The sequence below is a fragment of the Schistocerca americana genome, chromosome 3 (assembly GCF_021461395.2).
Source record: "Schistocerca americana isolate TAMUIC-IGC-003095 chromosome 3, iqSchAmer2.1, whole genome shotgun sequence".
Lineage (NCBI taxonomy): Eukaryota > Metazoa > Arthropoda > Insecta > Orthoptera > Acrididae > Schistocerca > Schistocerca americana.
Window position 1 is genome coordinate 935520300 of NC_060121.1, and position 21369 is coordinate 935541668.

General features: G+C 38.4%; 1 protein-coding gene across 2 annotated transcripts in view; it reads right to left on the reverse strand.

Annotated features, from left to right (window-relative positions):
• Nucleotides 1–313: 313 nt before the first annotated feature.
• LOC124606744 overlaps nt 314–21369 on the reverse strand; it is a 62445-nt gene continuing 41389 nt past the window's right edge. The window contains exons 7-9 of one of the 2 annotated variants that reach the window (XM_047138780.1): nt 14315–14542; nt 6627–6810; nt 324–449 (exon numbers count right to left, since the gene is read on the reverse strand). In XM_047138780.1, the coding sequence (XP_046994736.1) occupies nt 6703–6810; nt 14315–14542 (336 nt within the window). In that variant the 3' untranslated portion in view covers nt 324–449; nt 6627–6702. Of the gene's footprint in view, nt 450–6626; nt 6811–14314; nt 14543–21369 lie in introns of both variants that reach the window. The other variant, XM_047138781.1, reaches the window with a different exon arrangement.

Below are 21369 nucleotides of genomic sequence, written 5' to 3' on the forward strand. Positions count from 1 at the left end.
CAAAAACAAAAACTCTTTATATACATAAATTTAAATAATATTTGCAAAGTGAATCTTTATTGAATACAGAATATGTAAATTTTAATGGATTATGACTTTTGTCACAAAAGTTGATGTGAAATATTAAATGTTACAAAAATTGTTTAATTATTGTATTTGTACTGTAACACAGGAACATATATATTCAAGACAATGGTTGCACGTTGTTGGATATTTCAAAAATGGTTCAAATGGCTCTGAGTACTATAGAACTTAACATCTGAGGTCATCAGTTCCCTAGAACTACTTAAACCTAACTAACCTAAGGACATCACACACATCCATGTCCGAGGCAGGATTCGAACCTGCAACCGTAGCGGTCGTGCGGTTCCGGACTGAAGCGCCTAGAACCGCTCGGGCACACCGGCCGGCGGATATTTCACTGATGAAATCCTTGGCAGAACACATCACTGAAACACGGGGGACATGTGCCATTATTGTAACTACTGCTGTATTATTATTGATTGTTCATCAATGTATAAATTTTTTCACTACTACTACTACTACTACTACTACTACTACTACTAATAATAATAATAATCATTATTATTATATTCACCATTTGTAGTAAATATTATTTTTTACGTGAGGTTTGTGCAGAAAAAAATGTTTATTATTGATTCATTTGTAGGGATTGATAAGCAGAAATGTATTTTTACAGAAGGAACAGCTAGATGGAAGTCCCTCTGTGTATTGGAGGTGGTTAACACGCCAGAGTAAAAGGCATAAAGGGCAGGCAGCAAGCACTCCAAGTGAGGACTGACAAGCAGTCTGACAGTAGCCGTTAGATTATCAACACCTTAGAGTAGAACTGAGGCTAAATTATCTGAAATTTTACTGAAAATAAGACTTGAACAGACACACAGTCAGCTAACTGTGGTGTGGAATGTTTATGCAGTGATCTGTGATATTTGGATATGGAATGAAAAATTATATTAGAGCAGTTTGTATGCTGAACTGCACTAGCACAATACTGGTCATGGCCACCACCCCTGCTGCTCGGTGCACCAGCACCTCAAGGCAGTGTACTGTTTTAGTGCATGAATAAGTATTTCCTTTGCTGTGATCTAATACATTAGTGGAATTTAATCTTTGCCTGTTCCAAGCTGGCTGCAATATGGTTACATATAATTATAAAAAGTTTGGCCTTGTTAATAATAACTGAACAGCTAAAAATATGAGTAAAATCACTAGTAAAGTTAAAGAAAGACTACACTTTTAGAATGCATAAACTGAACCAAAAATTTGCTTGTTGAAGTAAATAATTAGCATTCTATTCCATTCTTCCAAAGCAATTCTTGTACCAGTGATTGATATGGGGCTGAATTGTTGTTATACTGAAAGGTCCCCATTCTCTAGAAGTAAGTTCAAAACTTTGTGGCAGATTACAACTGTGTGCCAGACCAAGAATTGAACTCAGGACCTTTGCCTTTCGTGGGCAGGTGCTCTACCATCTGAGCTACCCAAGCATGACTCACGACCCTTCCTCACAGGTTTAATTCCACCAGTACCTCGTCTCCTACCTTCCAAACTTCACGAAAGCTCTCCTACAGACCATCCAGAACCAGCACACTTGGAAGAACGGATATTGCAGAGACATGGCTTAGCCACAGTCTGTTGGATGTTTCCAGAATGAAATTTTCACTCTGCAGTGGTCTGTGCGCTGATATGAAACTTCCTGGCAGATTAAAATTGTGTGCCAGACCGAGGCTTGAACTCAGGACCTTTGACTTTCATGGGCAAGTGTGTACCATCTGCCAGGATATTTCATATCAATGCACACTCCACTGCAGAGCGAAAATTTCATTCCGGAAACATTCTCCAGGCAGTGGCTAAGCCATGTCTCTGCAATATCCTTTCTTCCTGGAGTGCTAGTTCTGCAAGGTCTGTAGGAGAGCTTCCGTGAAGTTTGGAAGGTAGGAGACAAAGCACTGGTGGAATTAAACTTGTGAGGATGGGTTGTGAGTTGAGCTTGCGTAGCTCATATGGTACAGCACTTGCCCACAAAAGGCAAAGGTCCCATGTTTGAGTCTTGGCTTGGCACACAGTTTTAATCTGCCAGGAAGTTTCATATCAGCGCACACTCCACTGCAGAGTGAAAATTTCATTCCAGAAGGAAGTTTGCTCATTGCTTGAACAGATATTGCAACAGAGATATTTTTCCAAAGACAGTTCAGTCACCAAATGCTATTGTGAGGGGAAAGGTTTGTTAGTCTGTTACTATCACATTGTAGAGAGTTACATAGAAGCTGTTATAGTAACCGATTTTGCGAATCTGTCCACATGTGAGATAAATGCTAGAAGGTACCATTTTATCTAATGAATCTCTGAATTTTAAAATTATCAACACTTATTTCCAAATTATTAGTCCAAATAGGATATTTGGTGTTTTTGCCTGGCTACAAATAACTACTACTTTTAAACTAATGCCTGTTCATATACTGCTTTGAAATCTATACTTTCTTGTATAAAATATTAAGTAATGCATTAATAGAGGGAAACATTCCACATGGGAAAAATATACCTAAAAACAAAGAAGATGTGACTTACCAAACGAAAGCGCTGGCACGTCGATAGACACACAAACACAAACATACACACAAAATTCAAGCTTTCGCAACAAACTGTTGCCTCATCAGGAAAGAGGGAAGGAGAGGGAAAGACGAAAGGATGTGGGTTTTAAGGGAGAGGGTAATGAGTCATTCCAATCCCGGGAGCGGAAAGACTTACCTTAGGGGGAAAAAAGGACAGGTATACAGTCTGTGTATGTGCGGGTGGATATGAGTGTGTGTGCGAGTGTATACCTGTCCTTTTTTCCCCCTAAGGTAAGTCTTTCCGCTCCCGGGATTGGAATGACTCCTTACCCTCTCCCTTAAAACCCACATCCTTTCGTCTTTCCCTCTCCTTCCCTCTTTCCTGATGAGGCAACAGTTTGTTGCGAAAGCTTGAATTTTGTGTGTATGTTTGTGTTTGTTTGTGTGTCTATCGACGTGCCAGCGCTTTCGTTTGGTAAGTCACATCATCTTTGTTTTTAGGTATATTAAGTAATGTTTTATTTTGGAGATAAAACAGTAGTCCAATTGCTTAAAATCCATTAGATACACCGTCACACTCATAAATCATGTAAAAGCATAACACCAACTTGCTATTATGGTAATATAGTAAAGGGATGTTTATACTGAGGTACTGCAGTCAATTTTAGAATGGAGAATTCAGACACCCACATTATTGTTGACAGAATCCCAGTAGTATTAGAAACTGTTCAGCATATTCAGAAAACGTGATAAACAAAAAGGGAAAAGGTGAGCAGTTACTACAAATGCAGGACCAGTAGCTTTGAATTTGCCACAAAGAGTTACTTAAATGCTTTGATACCAGTTCTGAGACTAGTTTCTACAGGGGATTACAGCTGTCTTGAGGGTTGCAGTTTCCTGTCATACAGTGTATTGGGAGCTCTGAACAGTTGATTTGTGCACCAGAGTCCACAAGTGGGTGTTGTACTCATGACAGTGCAGAGATTCTTTGTGTGATTATGAGGTTACTTACAGGCAACACTAAGAGAGTTCATTCAATGCGACAGTGTCAGCTATACCTATGCCCTCTGTAAACAGTGTTTACACCTGTGAAGTACTTGAAAAACTGCTTTTTCTTTTTATGAGTAAAGGTAACAGCGACAGTCTTTCTTTTGATACTACTGTGTACTAGCAATGTTCATCCAACAGTACATTGTAAGCACAGATAACAGTTTGGCCATGTTGGTTGTTTTCTAAGTGATACTATGTCATGTATATCAGCTGCAGAAAATGAATCCTTCAATGCACTTATTGTAGGTATACAGGAGTTATCTGTCCCACAAAAAATTATGTGCCAGGAAACAAGTAATAAAAAAAACTGCAGAACAATATACAGAATATGCTGAGAACACAAAAGGAACTTTGAAAAATCATTTTGTATGCACCACCGCTGATACTCAGTGATTATCCAAGTCAAGCTATATGGGTATAACAGCTCATTGGATTGATTGTGAAATGTGTGAAAAAAAATTAACTCTGGCTTGAAGGAGGTTTAAGGGAACACAGTAGCCAAACAGATTGTGGACATTCATTCTGAGTTAGATTTAAAGCTGACAAAATTCGTGAAAATTAATGCTGACAATGGATAAAATTTGGTCAAAGCTTTTAAAATATACAGAAAAGATTTGGATACAGAAGCAAAAGAAAAAGATTCAGCTCATAGTCAAAATATTGAAGTAGTGCATGATAATGTTGTTGATTGTAACTGTCTAATCATGAGAGGGACACCACACACACATTATATTTAACAGCATGAAGTGATTCATACAAAAAACTTATGATGCAGCCATGTCAAAATTTAAAACATTTTGGAATCTGTGTTCAAGGTATCTCAAAGATTGTGAAACCTATTTGGAATAAAAAAGAAAATCCCCTGCTTATCGATGTCCAATACAATGGAATTCATACTATAATTCTATTCAAGATCTCAGTCAAGGGTACACTGAGTGAAACTTTAAGGAAACTCTCATTAGCAGCTTTGAGAGAAATTGAAATACAATTTCTTAACAAATACATAAGCTGTTCAAAACTTTCTGCTGACTGCATCAGAAGTTTAGAAGGGTATAAAGATACCTGCTATGGATGCCTTCTGCCAGAACTAACAAGAATGCATAGAATGCTAAGCAGTTTGCAAATGGGGAACCCTATGTATTGTGGCATGCTGATAGAGGTTATTAAAGGAAGTCTTACTAAGAATTTTGAGAGAAACTATAAATCTGAGGAACCAAAAGCAAATAATGGCATATTAGTACCCATATCTTATCCCCCCCCCCCTTTTTTTTTAAGGAAATGGGTATCAAAGGCTAGCAGAGAATACCTTAAAGAACTGTTTATTGCAGAAGGTATACCTGTCAAGTGAATATAACCATGATCCTAATTATTAGAAAAGGCACTAAGACTTGATTACACATTATATGTGTACTGCTATTGTTTGCTTAATGAAAAACATATCAGTATCATCTAATAATGCCTTGTGATCACGAAAGAAAGGGAAGTCAGTATTGCATCTTTGTGTGATTATGAAGTTACTTACAGGCAACACTAAGAGAGTTCATTCAATGCGACAGTGTCAGCTATACCTATGCCCTTTGTAAACAGTGTTTACATCTGTGAAGTACTTGAAAAACTGCTTTTTCTTTTTATGAGTAAAGGTAACAGCGACAGTCTTTCTTTTGATACTACTGTGTACTAGCAATGTTCATCCAACAGTACATTGTAAGCACAGATAACAGTTTGGCCATGTTGGTTGTTTTCTAAGTGATACTATGTCATGTATATCAGCTGCAGAAAATGAATCCTTCAATGCACTTATTGTAGGTATACAGCAGTTACCTGTCCCACAAAGATGGGAAGAAGTTGCAAAATTTTGCTGAAAAAGAACAGGTTAAATCTTATTTTATCTTTATTGAGGACTCTGATTCTTCTGTAGCCAGTGATAGTGCCCACACTGCAATTGATCTGGAAACACTACAATATTTGTGAATGACTATTTCCCTTTGGTGAAATAATAAAGGTATTTTGGAAAGAAAAAACATATTCTGCATTTAAATACTTTTGCTTAAAACCATTTTGTATTTACATTTGAAAGAGAAAAAGCAACCAAGTATTTGCATTTTGAATTTAAATATTTTTAATAAACTATTTTCCACACCTGTGGTTGCACATTCATCTGGAGGTTAGTTGAAAATAAATACAATCACAGGAATATCACAGTATAGAGCATGTAGTAAATGCACCAGAGATGGACAGCAGCCCATCATTTACCACCATGGACTCTTCCAGACCTCTATACGAATCTTTTTCTGGAATGTGGCTGACTGCCAACTAAGTTCTTGAATCATCTCACAGAGAGCACGCCATGTTGTTGCCAGTTAATTTGTGGCTTGAATTAACCATATCCTCATGCTGCTGCTGCTGCTGCTGCATTGCGTCACTGTGGAACAAAATTCCACTGAAAGTGAATCCATGAGTCATGTGCAACTATTGTGTAGCTAAACCCATTCGGAAAATGTATTATTCATGATTATTTAGATGCTTGCTTCATTTCAGAATAATAAAATATATGAAGGTAGTGACTGAACCATGACGATTGCACAAAATGAAAAATTCAAATCGCTTTTAATTGTATCAAGGAAAATCTTTGCTTGAATTTTTTTGTCTTTTGGTAACCTTTCTCAAGGATATGAGTAACCTGCTCCTATCCCTCTTTGCTCCCAGAGGAACACACTAAAAATTCTGTAAGTTAAAACAGTCTTTTGTACTTTGGATTCTCCCTTCTGAAGGTTTCAGGAAGTACTGGCCAGTCATTCTATCTCTTTGTTATTATATAAAACCTAATAGCTAGCTTTCAATCTGCTTATTTTGAAGTTACAAGGAAAACTAGGACAGTGAAGAATGTAATGGAAGTGTAAAATGCAGCACACATTAATCAGTTTGAAAAAAAGAAAATTAATGTGTGATAGGTAAGTTCAGAGGTTGTGCTGTGAATAAAAAATCTGTTTGAACGTAACTCACTGTTTAATATCTTAGATTCACAGTTAACAGACTAATTTTAATTATGTTGTCTCTTGTAGCACTTCTGGATAATTGGCTATGATGGTAATTTTTCTGTGACAGAGGTTCTCCATTGTTTTCTGAGTACTTCTAAGTTGACTGCTGTTGGCTGAGCTCTTTCAATGTCCAGATTCATCCTGATGCTCTGAAATCATAACAGTTACTTGTCAATGGCATATTCGTACAAGGCTATCCATTGTAAAAGCATTAATGTCAAACTCTTTTTGCACAATTAATCAGGTATTGGCTTATAGTACACATTCTACTAATGATTGAATGCCACTCAGTACATACCAGACTTAACACCACAAATTTTAAAGTGACTCAATTAAAAGGAAATTGTCAAATGGTAACCATGGCCTTATAAAACATAGACCAACACATTTTCACTCCATATCCGTATCCAGTCGTGCCTGTGGGCTGAGGATTACACGGCAGACGGTCAGTACCGTTGGGCTTTCATGGCCTGTTCGGCCAGAGTTTCGTTTTTAACACATTTTCACAACTCCACTGACTACAGAGATATGGGTACCATTTGTTTACCGTTGGTATTTTTCTGCATCGGTCTATGAGATCTATACAAGACAAATTTGGTGATATAACTCTTCTGTAAATGTGTCAAGAAGTTACTGAGCAAAAGAAACATTGAATATGGAGAGTTTTACATGGTTGCAGCCATTTGAATGGTGCACCTCTACAACTTTACTCCACTTTCAATGGAAACTAGCACACCAAAAGTAAATAATACACAACTTTCGATGGAAACCTCTGTTGGCGTTGACTGAAGTACAGTAGAACCTTTTTAAAGTCATTTCAAGCATGAGTGTGTGTCTCTAACACAGTGAAGCAAGTTTCCGTGAAAATTGGAGTAAACGTCTATGGAGTACACCATTCAAATGGCTGCAAAAATGATATAAAACTTCCTAATTTATGTCTAATTGCAACCTTCTTTTATGTGTGTGATCTGTTTTTTATCTATCCAATTAAATTATTCTGTCAAATTTATTGTCAGATATACAAAAGCATTACACCACAAAATTTATCTTGTGAAAATTTGCTGCTTTGGGGTAGAAAAAAAGTGTAGTTTTGTTTAAAAAAAGTTAATGATTTGATTTAGACAATGTAGAACAGTGACAGTAATTTACAATGGATCTGAGAAGCAGGTATCACCAGTCTGAGACAGTCCCAGAGAATAGACCGAAGACCACTTTCATGATTCCATGGGTTTGTTACCAGTATTAAAAGATGCAGTTTGGGCTGAAAAACATGCCAGCCACATTCCAAATGTTATTATGTGCAGTTCTACACAGGTTAAAGCTGAAAACTTGCATGGCATATTCAGACGAAATTACTGCATATTCTTTAAGGAAGCGCCAGAGCACGTGAAACATTTGGTAGACATTTTCAGCAGGCTGTGATCTGCTCAGCCGACACTTAGCATAAACAAGTGCCATTTTTCACACATGCAGGTAAATTACCTTGGGCATGTAATTATTGGGAAAGGTGTTCAAACCAATCTTCATCTAACAGAGGCAGTCTGGAACTTTGCAGCACCACAAATAACAAAGCAAATACTGCCATGCAATTCTTACTACAAATTCGTTAAGAATTTCGAGCAGATTGCAGAACTCTTGAATTGGTTGTTAAGGAAGGGCATGAAATTGCAGTGATCAGCAGCATTTGAGGCATTGAAAGCAGCTTTAATTTCTGATCTGGCGCTACTCTTTCCTGATTTTGAGAAGGAATTTATCCACTCCTGTGACACCACAATGGGAGTGGTTGGTCATTCAGTGGCATATGCATCAGGGCAACTGAACAAAGCAGAGTATAGCTATTCCACTATGGAAAAGGAGATGTTGGTAGCTATATTTAGAGTAGTGTACTTCTGTTGCTATTTATATGGAAAGAAGTTTGATGTCATCACAGACCGCAGTTCAATGGTTGTTGGGACTGGAAGACCTTTCGAATAGAATAATGGGTACGTAATCTCACCAAGTTTGATTACAAGGTGGTCAACAAGCGAGGTCAAAAGCACACAAATGCAGAAATGCTACGTAGGAAAGTTGCTAGGCAAAAGGCAAAAGTTAACAGGGTGACAGATAGCACAAGTAGCCTACAAAGACTTCAGGCATTCAGATCACAATTGCAGTTCAAGACGCATGAGGGCTTACTTTGCAGAATGATGAAATGAGGAACGTGCATAGTGGTTCTGGCAGCATTTAAGGACAAAGTGCTGTGGCAAGCCCATGACTGTGTGTTGTCAGGTCATGGAGGATGTGCAACAGACATATAGTGGAGAAATTCTGGTGGCAAACAAGGAAATGTGATTTCAAGCAACATGTAAAGAACTGTGTGATTTGTACACAAATAGATGTTCTTACTCATAAGATAATCTCTTTACAAAGACTACCAGAGGTGGTTAAACCTTTTCAAATGATTGGCCTTATACTTTGAAACCTTTCAGTTGGCTTCTTGCTGGGAGTAAATACATACTCACAATCATAGGTCATTTTTCAAGATTCTTAGCAATGGTTCCAGTTCCTAATCCTGCAGGTTAATACAGCACCAGTTTTAGGAAACAACTGTATACTTAACCTGACACCTTAGTTACGGATCAGGACACAAATTTTGTGTCAAGTTCGATGAAACAGTTATGTCACATACTTTGTATCCGTAAATTCAAACAAGCCCATTCCATCCATATACTAAGGCAGGACAAAGTGAGAGCATAGGACAGTCTTTAAAATGTTGAGTTATTATGTTAACAGCAGTCATATAGACCGGGATAAATATTTGCAATATGCAGTTTGTGCGCATAACTCTAAAGTGCACACCGGTACAAGTCCCTCACCTTTTGAGGTGGTGTAGGGTAGAAAAATGCCATCCTCATTTGATGTCACGATTCCTAAATTACAACCAAACTGTGAATCAACTAAGAAATTGGCTAAGAGAATAAGGGAGGTCTTGCACAAATTTAAGTGAGCCAATGGAAAAGTGTTGAAGCTACGGGGATGGTCCACATACCATTCTGGAAAGTTACTGCATTATTGAGTAGGTCAATGGCTGTTGGTCACCAATCAAAACATGCGTAAGGGAAAGATGAAAAAATTTTTGACTAAGTATTAGGTTGGGTTCTTATCAGGCCACTGAAATCATTGAAACACAGTAGTATTCAGATTTAGTTATGTTATGTCTACGAGTTATTCTATACTTGTCAAATTCATTGTGAAATTGTACTGTGGGCTGTTATAGTTCTATAGCAGTTATGTGTTGTTTCTTAGTTGTTTTAGTGTATATACGTTTTTTCAAAGGAGGGCTACGAATCACCAGGAACAACTGGATGAGTTGTGGTAATCCTGATGCAGCATGGAATCAAGGGAGGAGCAGTGCATACAGTTCACATTCACTCGTTGGAGGCAGGTGTGTTATATACCCAACAACATGATGTATTGCTAATGAGTCGCCAATGGACATCGAAGGTCACCATTGGGGTAGGCAGAAAAGAAACGAAGTTCGCGGACTGCAGAAAGTATTCATGCAGTTACATAAGGAACTGCAGGGTAACAAAATCCTCACCATGGAGCAGGCTGAATATCACGAATTGAGGCTGTCATGCGGCAAACTGAGAGCTCAACTGATGCAAATCACTGACACTGTACTATGGACATTAGCTTGCAGAAAAAGAGGGTGATTGGACAAAAGATGAAAACTCTTAAAAACAGCAGATGATAATGAAGATATCCAGGAGCTGAACAACACACTTAGGCATGTGCAAATGTGCCAGATACTACCAAAGGTATAGTAGGATGGCGTATGACACAACTGTCAAATGTAGAGCAACAAAGGCCTTCTTAACACCATGAAGATGGAGAATGAGGTAACCACAGTGTTAGCCCAATACACTTGGGATACATTGAAAACAGTGAACAGCGATTAGGGAGAAATACAAAAACGACTGAGCTTAATGTACAGAAAACTAGCTGTAGCCAGACTCTTCTGAGAATTAGCAGATTGGTTCAATTATGCAAGAATTGAGGTGGGGTCATTACAGGAGCAGTCTATCATGTGCTAAACAGACAACTGAGTTCGATATTACTGACACCACAACAACTGCAACAAGCAGAAAAAGAATTTCCTACAGAGCTGTGACACATAGCAGAGGCATCAGAGAAAAACTTAGCAGTATTTTATCATGCAGCAAATGTACAAGTAAATATGGATAGAGCAAAAGTTATGTGTCAGCCCAACTACCACCGGTGGGGATGAATGCACGATATCGAAGTTACATGGTTCATGCTTATCCAGTAAGATGGACAGTGATGGGAAAATGGGTTCAAGTAAGAATGCAACAGGTGTTAATCATTTCTGAGCATGGAGAAGCTCACACTCGTATGTGACTGAGTGACCTACAAGAGTGATTGAAGGAGAATATCAGCATTTGCCCAGCCTGAGAAGTGCAGTCTGATGTGCAGACTTGTGAGATGCAACTGTTCCTGGGGATAACTAAGGCAACAGAATGTCGGAATGAAATATTGACACTTGTGTCTCATTTTCAAAAGGTAGAAGCACATTGGTTATACTCAGTCTCTGAACCAGAAACTGTAATTATGAACTGCTTATAGCGAAGGAAAACCTCAGGCAATGGTGAAGTTTGTCACATGGTAGATGATGCTTGTGAGATACTTGGGACAGCCTTCTACCTACTAGCTACACTCACAGGTACGACCATACACTAATTCACTCCCTCTGCATTATACTGGCCAGAGAAATTGTTTGAAGTACTGCCAATGCAAAATCTAACTTACATTTTCCACACACTGAATCCTGTTGGGTAAAATTTCCATGGGACAAATGTTGCAACATATTCAAGAATACCAGGAGATCCAATGCCAACACATGGTAACCATAAGCATTACAACCACTAATCTTTCTGTGTTACTGACAACAATTTATATAGAGAAACGATCAGCAAGTTGCAAATAAGAAATTTTATTTCATTTACCGGTTTCAGGCACTTTAGAGCCCATCTTCAGAAGGTTATAACTGTCACATTATTTATGAGTGTCAACAATAAGATGTGTGTGCATACTGCTGTGGTCATGTGGTTCATAGTGCCTGCAGAAAAATGGTATAAAGAAGCTAAACAACAAGTACAGACATCACGCCAGAACTGGAGCTAATCAGTTAATAACCATTTTTGTACAGGCACTATGAACCACATGACCACAGCAATACACTGCACGTATCTTATTGGTGACACTCGCAAATAATATGATAGTTTTGACCTGAAGGAGGACACTAAGTGCCTGAAACTTGTTAAAGAATTAAAATTTCTTTTAACTAATTGCTGATTATTATGAAAAATACAGTTGCTGAAGATGGATGAAACACTGATAGCAGTTTGTGTACTTTGCTTTTTTCTCAGACAGAGAAGTATCCATTCTCTAGACTTATCGACACATCAGATATTTGTTGAGCGGTGAACTACCATACACTGAGAAATGTAGAATAAGGGAACTATATATATATATATAAAAAAAAAGCTTTTGTGAAAGGGAAAGAAGGGTAACGGAAAATAGCTGTAAAAAAGACTCAGCAAGCCAAAACTTTCAGGATGATAAAAAAGAATTGTGGAACAATAAGTCACCTCCCATGAGCAACAAACTTCTGCACCATGTACAATTATGTAATTAGATTTATGAGATTAGTATAGAGAATAAGCAGAAGATTAGTATAGAGAATAAACAAGAGGCAAAATTCAGGATGAATTTTTTGAAACAGGGAAGGAGTGTAGTGCAAAAGAATTATTTTACTGTAGAGGCTTGGGGGTGAGCACAGAACAGAGTAGGTTAGTGCTGGGCTGATGTGACAATCGGTATGTCAACAAGGCATACCATCAGTTTAACAGACCACAGGACGGGACAGACGGAAACTCAAGCACTGCTGTGTTACTTAACAAAGCACTGTGAGGTAAAATTATGTAACTTCATTGTCCAAGTACCACTACAAAATCAGATGTAAATAGGAAAGAACGGAGCTTGGCAACCCAGAATTATTATTGTCATCTTTGCATTGATCAGGCAAGGCATGTCTCTGGCTGCCTCTTCAGCATCTCCTGCAGTCTTAGTTAACTCACAGTAGTTGACCAGGGCCTTGCCTTCACAACAATTGACATTCTGGATCACAGTCGGTGGTCTCCACCTGATCCACCTCAGTGCACGATAGGCTGTCTTCGAGAGTGCTGAGGTGGGAGCCATAGGAGGTCACTGTGGAACATCTGGGCGAGCAATGCCTTCCTCACCCCATTACCGCTGCAAGCAGCACTGCACGCGGCCATGGCACTGACATGTGGCGGCAATGTCATGAATCACCAATAAGGTGTTGGCACTGCTTTGTGGCATGTGCCCTTGCACCCAGCTACTGACTATAGCTTTGAAGACACTTGTCCCTTTGTACACGGTGCAAAATAAATATTGCTATTACAGATACCACTGCACCACTGACACCTCCAGATGTGCAATGGACCACTCACCCTCACTCTGCGTTTGACCTCCTAATCACAATGTGACCCTAGCAGATGGGTTGCAACAGCACTAACTGGGCAGCTCAGCTACTCAGTGCTCAATGGAGAAGACATCTGATTACAGAGATGCAAAATTTCCTTTCTCTGCTGTTCATTTTCTACTGACAATGTGTATGGGATGAAATTTTGTTACAAACAAATCTCAACTTTTAGTACGTAAGGAATTGCACTGTGGCATCCGCGTGTTCAAATTTTGGTTCACTCGGTATATTAGAGGAGGGTATGACTGAGCTCTGTAATCTACATACAAAATCTTTAATGTTCTCTGCTGTGTAATGCCTAGGAAGTGCAAAAAGTTGTAAGAAGGTACATAAAAATGATCTTGGCTGGAAACTTGCACCACCACCCAATCACAAGTCCTTGTAAAGGCTAGTAGAATCTCTTCCTCTGAAGAAACAAAGATATTATGGAGCTCTCTGTTCTAAATCATCACTTATTTCACTACTGGTAAAACATACAGATGAGCTACTCTAAAAGGTACGCAACTTACGTATCACCTGCATCTCTTATTCCCTCACAGTGTGAGTGAACTGAGCCAAACAAATTGTCCAACAACATCAAATAACTCATAACTGAACATGCTGTGGAATGTTGTAAAAGACAACTAAATGCTTTCTTTGTCACTTGGGTTGTGCACGGAACTTCCTGACACATTGCCAGCTCTGATGTACAGAGATAATGGTCTCTTGTCCTCTGAACAGTTCGTGGCTTCCTTCTCTGTCAATTGCTTGCATCTCATCACAGTTTCAATGTGAATCATAGCTGTTATATTCCACTGTTACTTCTGACTTTTTTCAATACACCTTTTCTCTCAAACAATTTGCTATTTCTTATTTTTTACTGTCTTATTTTGAGCTTACCTTTGTACCTATGTTATTTATTTATTAAGAGCTAGTTCAAATAAGAGAAACAAGTTTGAACTTTCGTGTATTGCATTAAGTTCATAATAATCCAGGATGTATAGCAAGTATTTTAAGTAATTTTCATTAGGTACTAAACAGTGATCTATAAAACATAACTTTCATACAGTACTGCAAGCGATCTTGCAGCTGAAGAAACTTCTCACCTGTGCAACATCTACAACTGATATTGGAATCTTCACCTTCGGAGAATGTCTGCCAGCAGTGAGCATCTCTTCAGTTATAAACTGTTTGAAGGCATGGAGAGTCAGAGGATCTTTGGAGTGTAGTTCTACAGCAGTGATGCCTGCATTAACAACGAGCTTACATAAATTCTGCCCCACTCTGACCCAAACCATCTGATCCACACGAACTCTGTCCTTGCTGGTCTGGAACTACATTAAGATAAAACTGTATATATCACATTCATTCTTCCAATATTCAGTCAGGATTAGCACTATGTCCACACACGGACTATTACTGCACTTAATGTTTCTAAAACTACCTGGGAAGACAAGGTAAGGGAATATCAAATCATAATTGATCATTGATTCAGATTGACAATGTGATTCACCTGGAAAGGCAATTACTTACAACTAATAAGCTCTAACTTTAACTAACTTGGAATTTTATTTGAATGAACAGAATATCTCCCATATTGAAATTATTAGACTTTAACATAAATTTTGATTGTGCCTGTCTGGAACTTGACATGTCTTCTTTTCAGTAAGTGGATATCATGGTAAGTTAGACAACTATTCACTTATATGGAATTATTACACCAAATATAAAATGAGTAAATTACCCAGCCACAAGGGGATAAAAGAAAAGTTAGTGTCTGTGCTATAAAAGAGTATTGTCAAATTGTTTTCAATAAGGAAACTAAAAGATTTTAACAGCTATCTACATATCACTAATGCAGTTTCACACTAAATGTATTAGATCAATCACAAAATCTGTAGCAACAGATGAGAAATTATATTTGAACGTTTCACTTGTAACTACAGATCAGATTCTGTGAGAAGTACAAGTAAAATTGTAGGTGTCCTCTACCAAGTATTTAACGTTCATATTGATACTCAGGACTTCTTCTCTGCATGTCAAAGACATTTATGACAAGAAGAGACCTAACCCAATACGTCAATCGAACAGTCCATGGGTATACTGCTGGGGGCACAATATTTTGGCAATCAGACAAGTGGCTACTATTAGGTGCGTTGACGAATTGGCGATGCACCTGATGATGGCGACACATCTGATCACCGAAATATTGTGCCTGTTGGACACTACGAACTTGCAGTACACCTGTGGACTATTTGATCAACAAAAACACCATGACAAACTGAAGAATCACACAAAGTATGTCAAACAGATTGAAATCAAAACCACACAATGAAATAGTCAGCACTAAAGATTTATCAAGGTGAGTCAGACAGAGAAAATCCAGAAAATAGAATGAGGAAAGGCTCCCATCACATGCTCATTCCAGAGACCTAACAAGAAGGCCATCGGAAAGCAACGAGATGAAGTATGACCGTGAATGATTACTGATGCGTAGGAACATGAGAATGTAGCATGTATTTTTGGCGATGTTAGCATCTGTCTTGGGTGAAATTAACATCTGCACCAACAGGAGGGGGAAAAAAAAAAAACACACACACACACACACACACACACACACACACACACACACACACACACACACACCACAACAACAAAAAGTAATTCATGTAAGTAATGAAATTTTGGGAACACATTTGTCTAGGTAACATATTTTGATGATTGATATTGCAAGATCAAAGGTTAATGTAAGGGCGAGATAAGCCATTGCAAATGTAAAATGTTGGTGCATTAATAACTGCCAGAATGTTGAATGCAAGCATGCAAATGTGCATGCATTGTGTTGTGCAAGTGCCAGGTACCAGTTTGGGCATGGAGTTCCATGCCTGTTGCACTTGCGTCTGTCAATACAAGGATGGTTAACGCTGTTTATGGATGATGCTGGAGTTGTCATCTGATGATTTCCCATATTTGCTTGGTTGGAGACTGATCTGGTGATCAAGCAGGCCAAGGCAATATGTCAGCACTCTGTAGAGCATGCTGGGTTACAATAGTGGTATGTCGACAATCGTTATCCTGTTGGAAAAAACACCCCAAAATGCTGTTTATGAATGGCAACACAACAGGTTGAGTCTCCAGATTGACTTACAATTTTGCAGTCACATTGCTCCTGCTGCCATATGAAACACACCCCAGACCATAACTCCTGGTGTAGGTCCAGTGTCTAGCACACAGACAGGTTGGTTGCAGGACCTCAACTGGCCGCCTTCTAATCAATACATGGCAGTCACTGGCACCAAAGCATAGCCAGCTTTCATCAGAAAACACAATAGACCTCCACCCTGCCCTCCAATGAATTTTTTGCGGGACACTACTTAAGTTACAAATGGTGGTGGTTTGGAGTCAGTGGAATGCACGCTACTGGCATCTGGCTCGGAGCTGTCCTTGAAGTAACCAATTTCTAACAGTTCTTAGTGTCACTGTGTTGCCAACTGCTGCTCAAATTGCTGCTACAGATGCAGTACAATGTGCCACAGCCACATGCCAAGCTCAATGGTCCCTCCTCTTGGTAGTGCCACATGGTCATCAGGAGCCCAGTCTCCTTGTGATTGTACATTTCTGTGACCACCGCTAACAGCAATAGTGTACAGTGACTACATTCTCGCCAAGTCTTTCTGCAATATCGCAGAAGGAACCAGCTCCTCATAGCCTTATTACACTACCTCATTCAAACTCAGTGATGTGTTGATAATGGCGTCTTTGTCACATTAAAGGCATTTTGACTAACATCTACTCACTACATCCTATCTGAATGGTAACTAATGCTTATGGACCATTACAGCATGTATTTCAAGCAAACGTGATTTACATCCTCATAGTGGTGCTACTAGTGCCACTATTATCCGACTGGTGCGAAATTTGCCTAGACATCATCTTTCAGATGTAGAAACATGCCTACCAACTTTAGTTTATGTTGCACAACTCCTCCTTTGGCGTTGCAATTCTTTTTACCATCATTGTATTCTTGGTGTAATAAGCATTATTTTTGACATAATAAGTGCTGTTAGGGGTAGTACTATATGTTGTGGAAAGGATTAACTGGGTTCTATGTTCAATTATAAGTTATTATCACTGAGGAAGAAAATGCATACAAGAAGAAGAAAAAGAAGAAGAATCTGCTAGATAAATTTTCCTAGTCCTCTCTCTCTCTCTCTCTCTCTCTCACACACACACACACAAGTATAACATACAAAGATGGCCAATGTCATCTCTTGGCACTAAGGTCAGAAGGTCAGACTGCTTCTGGGGTGAGTGGTAATCTTTATTAGGGGGATGGGGGGGAGAAAAGAGGCATGTGGCAGTCTCTTTTCAATGTGTCTGTCTGTCACTCAACATCCCCACTATGTGGTGAGCAGCACACTATTCTTCTCATACTGTTATTGTTCCAGCCCAGATTTACTTGTTGCTCAAACACATATTGGTGACAAAATGTGCAACTAATGAGCCACAAAATGATTTTCCATTGCATAGTAACTGCTTGTGAATGTGACAGCATTAGACAAAAATTACACACAGAGGACATAAGATTTGTGTCAGAGATCCTCTGGAAAGTAAGAACCAGCTTTTGACTAAGTCTACCTTCTTGATGCAACTTCACATTAAGAAGACAAGTCTGTAAGTCTGTCATAATGATTATGCAGAAGCCCTCAATTCTGCTCCTCTTGAATGACTTTCCAAGTGACTTGAAATACATCTAGGATTGTTAACAGTCAGAAAAGGCAGAGTACATGGAAGATAAACCTCCATTTCAAATTTGAAATCATTAAAATGAATTTTATATTTTAATAAAAAGCATTCCAAATTGCAATGCATTTTTATTTTTAATTCTATTACTGGCTTTAGTCTATAAGAATGCCCTAAGACCAACGAGTTCTAGCGAAAATGGTATCTTTTAAGGACAGTATCTATCCATTTTTGGTGTGTTCAAGTCTGACTCTTTACTTCTACCATGAAAGAAAAACAAAACGGTCATGTAAGAAAGTGTTTGAGATGTCTATATGTCTATTGGGACATAATAACTAATCAACTTCAACTGTGTCTTGAAGCAAGAGAATGAGAGAGATTGCTAAGAGAATGAGAGAGATTTCTGAAAGAACACATTAAATTACTGCAAACCTTAAGTTTCTCAACATGCCCCCTAAGGCAATCCAGTAACTGCAGGACATAGACCAACATGTGATTGCAGTGCTGAACTGACCATCTACACTATGCTGTGAGCGATGTGTCCTAAACGGATGATGACATAGTAAACATCAGGCTGGTTTCCAGTTTTTGCCTTGGTTATAGGATGCACAGACACCTTGAAAAACAATGTTGCATTTGACTGTATGATATACGTTAGACACAGACAGAAGGGGTAAACTTTAAAATGCCTTTGGGATTGGTGACCACATAATAATAATAGACTATATAAAGGTCTTGTTATCCACAAAATGTGATCCATAAAATTGGATCACATCAGTCCCAACCCAACATTGGCTGGACACACAGCACCAGAATAGACGGATGTATCATATAACTAATAAGTTAGTTTAATGATAATGAAGAGTGGAAACAATTAACATATCCGAGGTGTGGCCAAAAAGTAATGGAAATTTCTTTAATTTCGCAGGTATTTTCAGTTTTTTTTATGTGGTTGGTACACATTTTCCTGATATATATTTGCATTTTCAACTGTTTTGAATATTTAGTTTATTGTTGACATCGAAAAGGTCATATGCATTTTCAAGTGCTCAGCGAAGTTTTAGTTTCGCAATAAATGCTGGCTGTTGCTTTTGGTGAATCTGCTATGAGTAAGACAAGAGTTTACAAATGGTATACATGTTTCAAAGAGGGTCAAGAAGACATTGAAGATGACGATCACCCTGGACGCCCTAGCACATCAATTACTGATGACAAAGTGGAAGAAGTAAAGAAAATGCTTTTGGAAAATCACTATCAGAGAGGTTGCTGATGGTGTGGCATATCTTTCGGCTCATGCCAAGGAAATTTTTTGAAAATTTTGGGCATGAAATGTGTATCACCAAAGTTTGTTTGAAAACTGTTGAATTTCAACCAAAAGCAATGTCGTGTAGACATTGCTAAAGAACGCTGAATGAAATTGACAGTGATCTAGAACTTCTAAGGAAGGTTATAACAGATAACAAAACATGAGTATGATCTCAAAAGCAAGGCCCGATTGTCCCAGTGAAAACTGCCTGAAGAACCAAGCCTGAAAAAATTCAACAAGTTCTATCGTAAGTGAAGGTTTTTCTCACTGTTTTCTTTGATTACAATGGTATAGTGCATCATGAGTTCCTGCCTTATGGTCACAGGATCAATAAGGAATACCAGCTGGAAGTTATGTGCTGTTAGAGTGAAGCAATCTAAAAAACTACCCGAACTGTGGCAAAACCACTTAGGGAAATTTAATCATGATGCTACCATATTCGCCACACATAGCCGCCTATGACTTCTTTCTGTTCTTGAGACTGAAGAGAACCATGAAAGTATGTCGTTTTGCCACCATTGATTGGACAAAAACAGAATTGCTGAATGAGCTGAGCACCACAATGAAAAGTGAGTTCCAGAAGTGCTTTCGAGATTGGAAAAAGTGCTGGCACAATTGTATTGTATCTGAGGGGGATTACTTTGAAGGGGAAAAAGTTGATGATGAAGGACAATTGAAGATTCCTTAAGAACAACAAAAATTCTCATTACTTTTTGATCACATCTTGTAAGAAAGCCTGATATAAATAATGATACAAACTAGCAATATTAAAAAAGGAAAGTTGCCACTCGCTTTATGGTGGAGATACTGACCCACAGATATGCACAACAAAAAGTCTGTCACAAAATAAGCTTTTGGCCATCAAGGCCCTTTGTCGAAAATAGATGAGGTGCGCGCGCACACACACACACGCACACACACACACACACACACACACAAATGCAGGCTCTGGCAGCTTGTGCCTATCTGTGACTCAGCATCTCCGCTACATGGTGGGTGGCAACTTTCATTTCCATAACATTGTTAGAATTCATCCCGAATTTTCCATTGTACAATACAAACTAAATCATACAGCCATAGACATGTATAGAAAGCAAAGGACAAAGGGCATCATCATAGTAAATGTAGTCACAAGGTTATTAGCCAGAAATATTACATATAAATTCGTCTTTATTCCATTAAGAATGAATCTATCCTTACAAAAATTAGGAATGTTGTGTTCTATTTTTACATGCTCCTGAAACTAAGAGCTGTCCAGAATTTTCTGTAACTCTGTGAATTTACTACTTGTCATATTATTCAACATTTGCACAGTGTCAATGAAAATACACATTTTGTTGTATGCTTCATCAGTCTAATATTAACATAGGAAGATCATGGTTTACAAGCTGTTTACATCATCATTATAGAGCACAAGCTTGGCCTAGACAAGAATGGTGAAGGAAATCAGAAATATCTTCAAAGGAATCATCCTGCATTCACCTTAACTGATTGAAGAAACCATGCAAAACCTAAAATGTAGATGGCCGGATAAAGATTTATAACTCACTGCTCCCACACTCAAGTCCAGTGCCTTAATTATGGGGTACCCTAACTTGGTACATCTATACAGAGTACCAAGTTTGATTCATCTTTCAAAGCATGGAATCATATATGAATGACATATCTAAGCAGTTACCAAAATTTAGTACATAGCAGGATGTGCAGATCATTGTGGGCTGTCTGTCATTACTATGGTGTAATGTTTATAGTCACAGGATGGTAATGTACAATCACCAATTTGATTCTCACCTCTTGCATCTATTTATTGTTTAAGATTCATAATTTCTATAAGGTTCTGGGACTTATTTATGGAATACTGGGAGTTATTACAATATTTTATGTATGTATCAATAAAAGCACTTTATGCCGAAGCAGGCATTTCATCTCCACTTGTATTTTATCTGTGCTCAATAAATGTATTTTCAACATAAAGTGTCCGTTCTTGTTGCCAACTCTATTCTCACAAATGGTGCTTGATCTTGATTCTGGATTATATGTGATAGTTTGAAGGAGACAAGAGGTATCTTGGACATGCGAGATTGCCCTGCCTCAACTAAGACCATGCGAAAA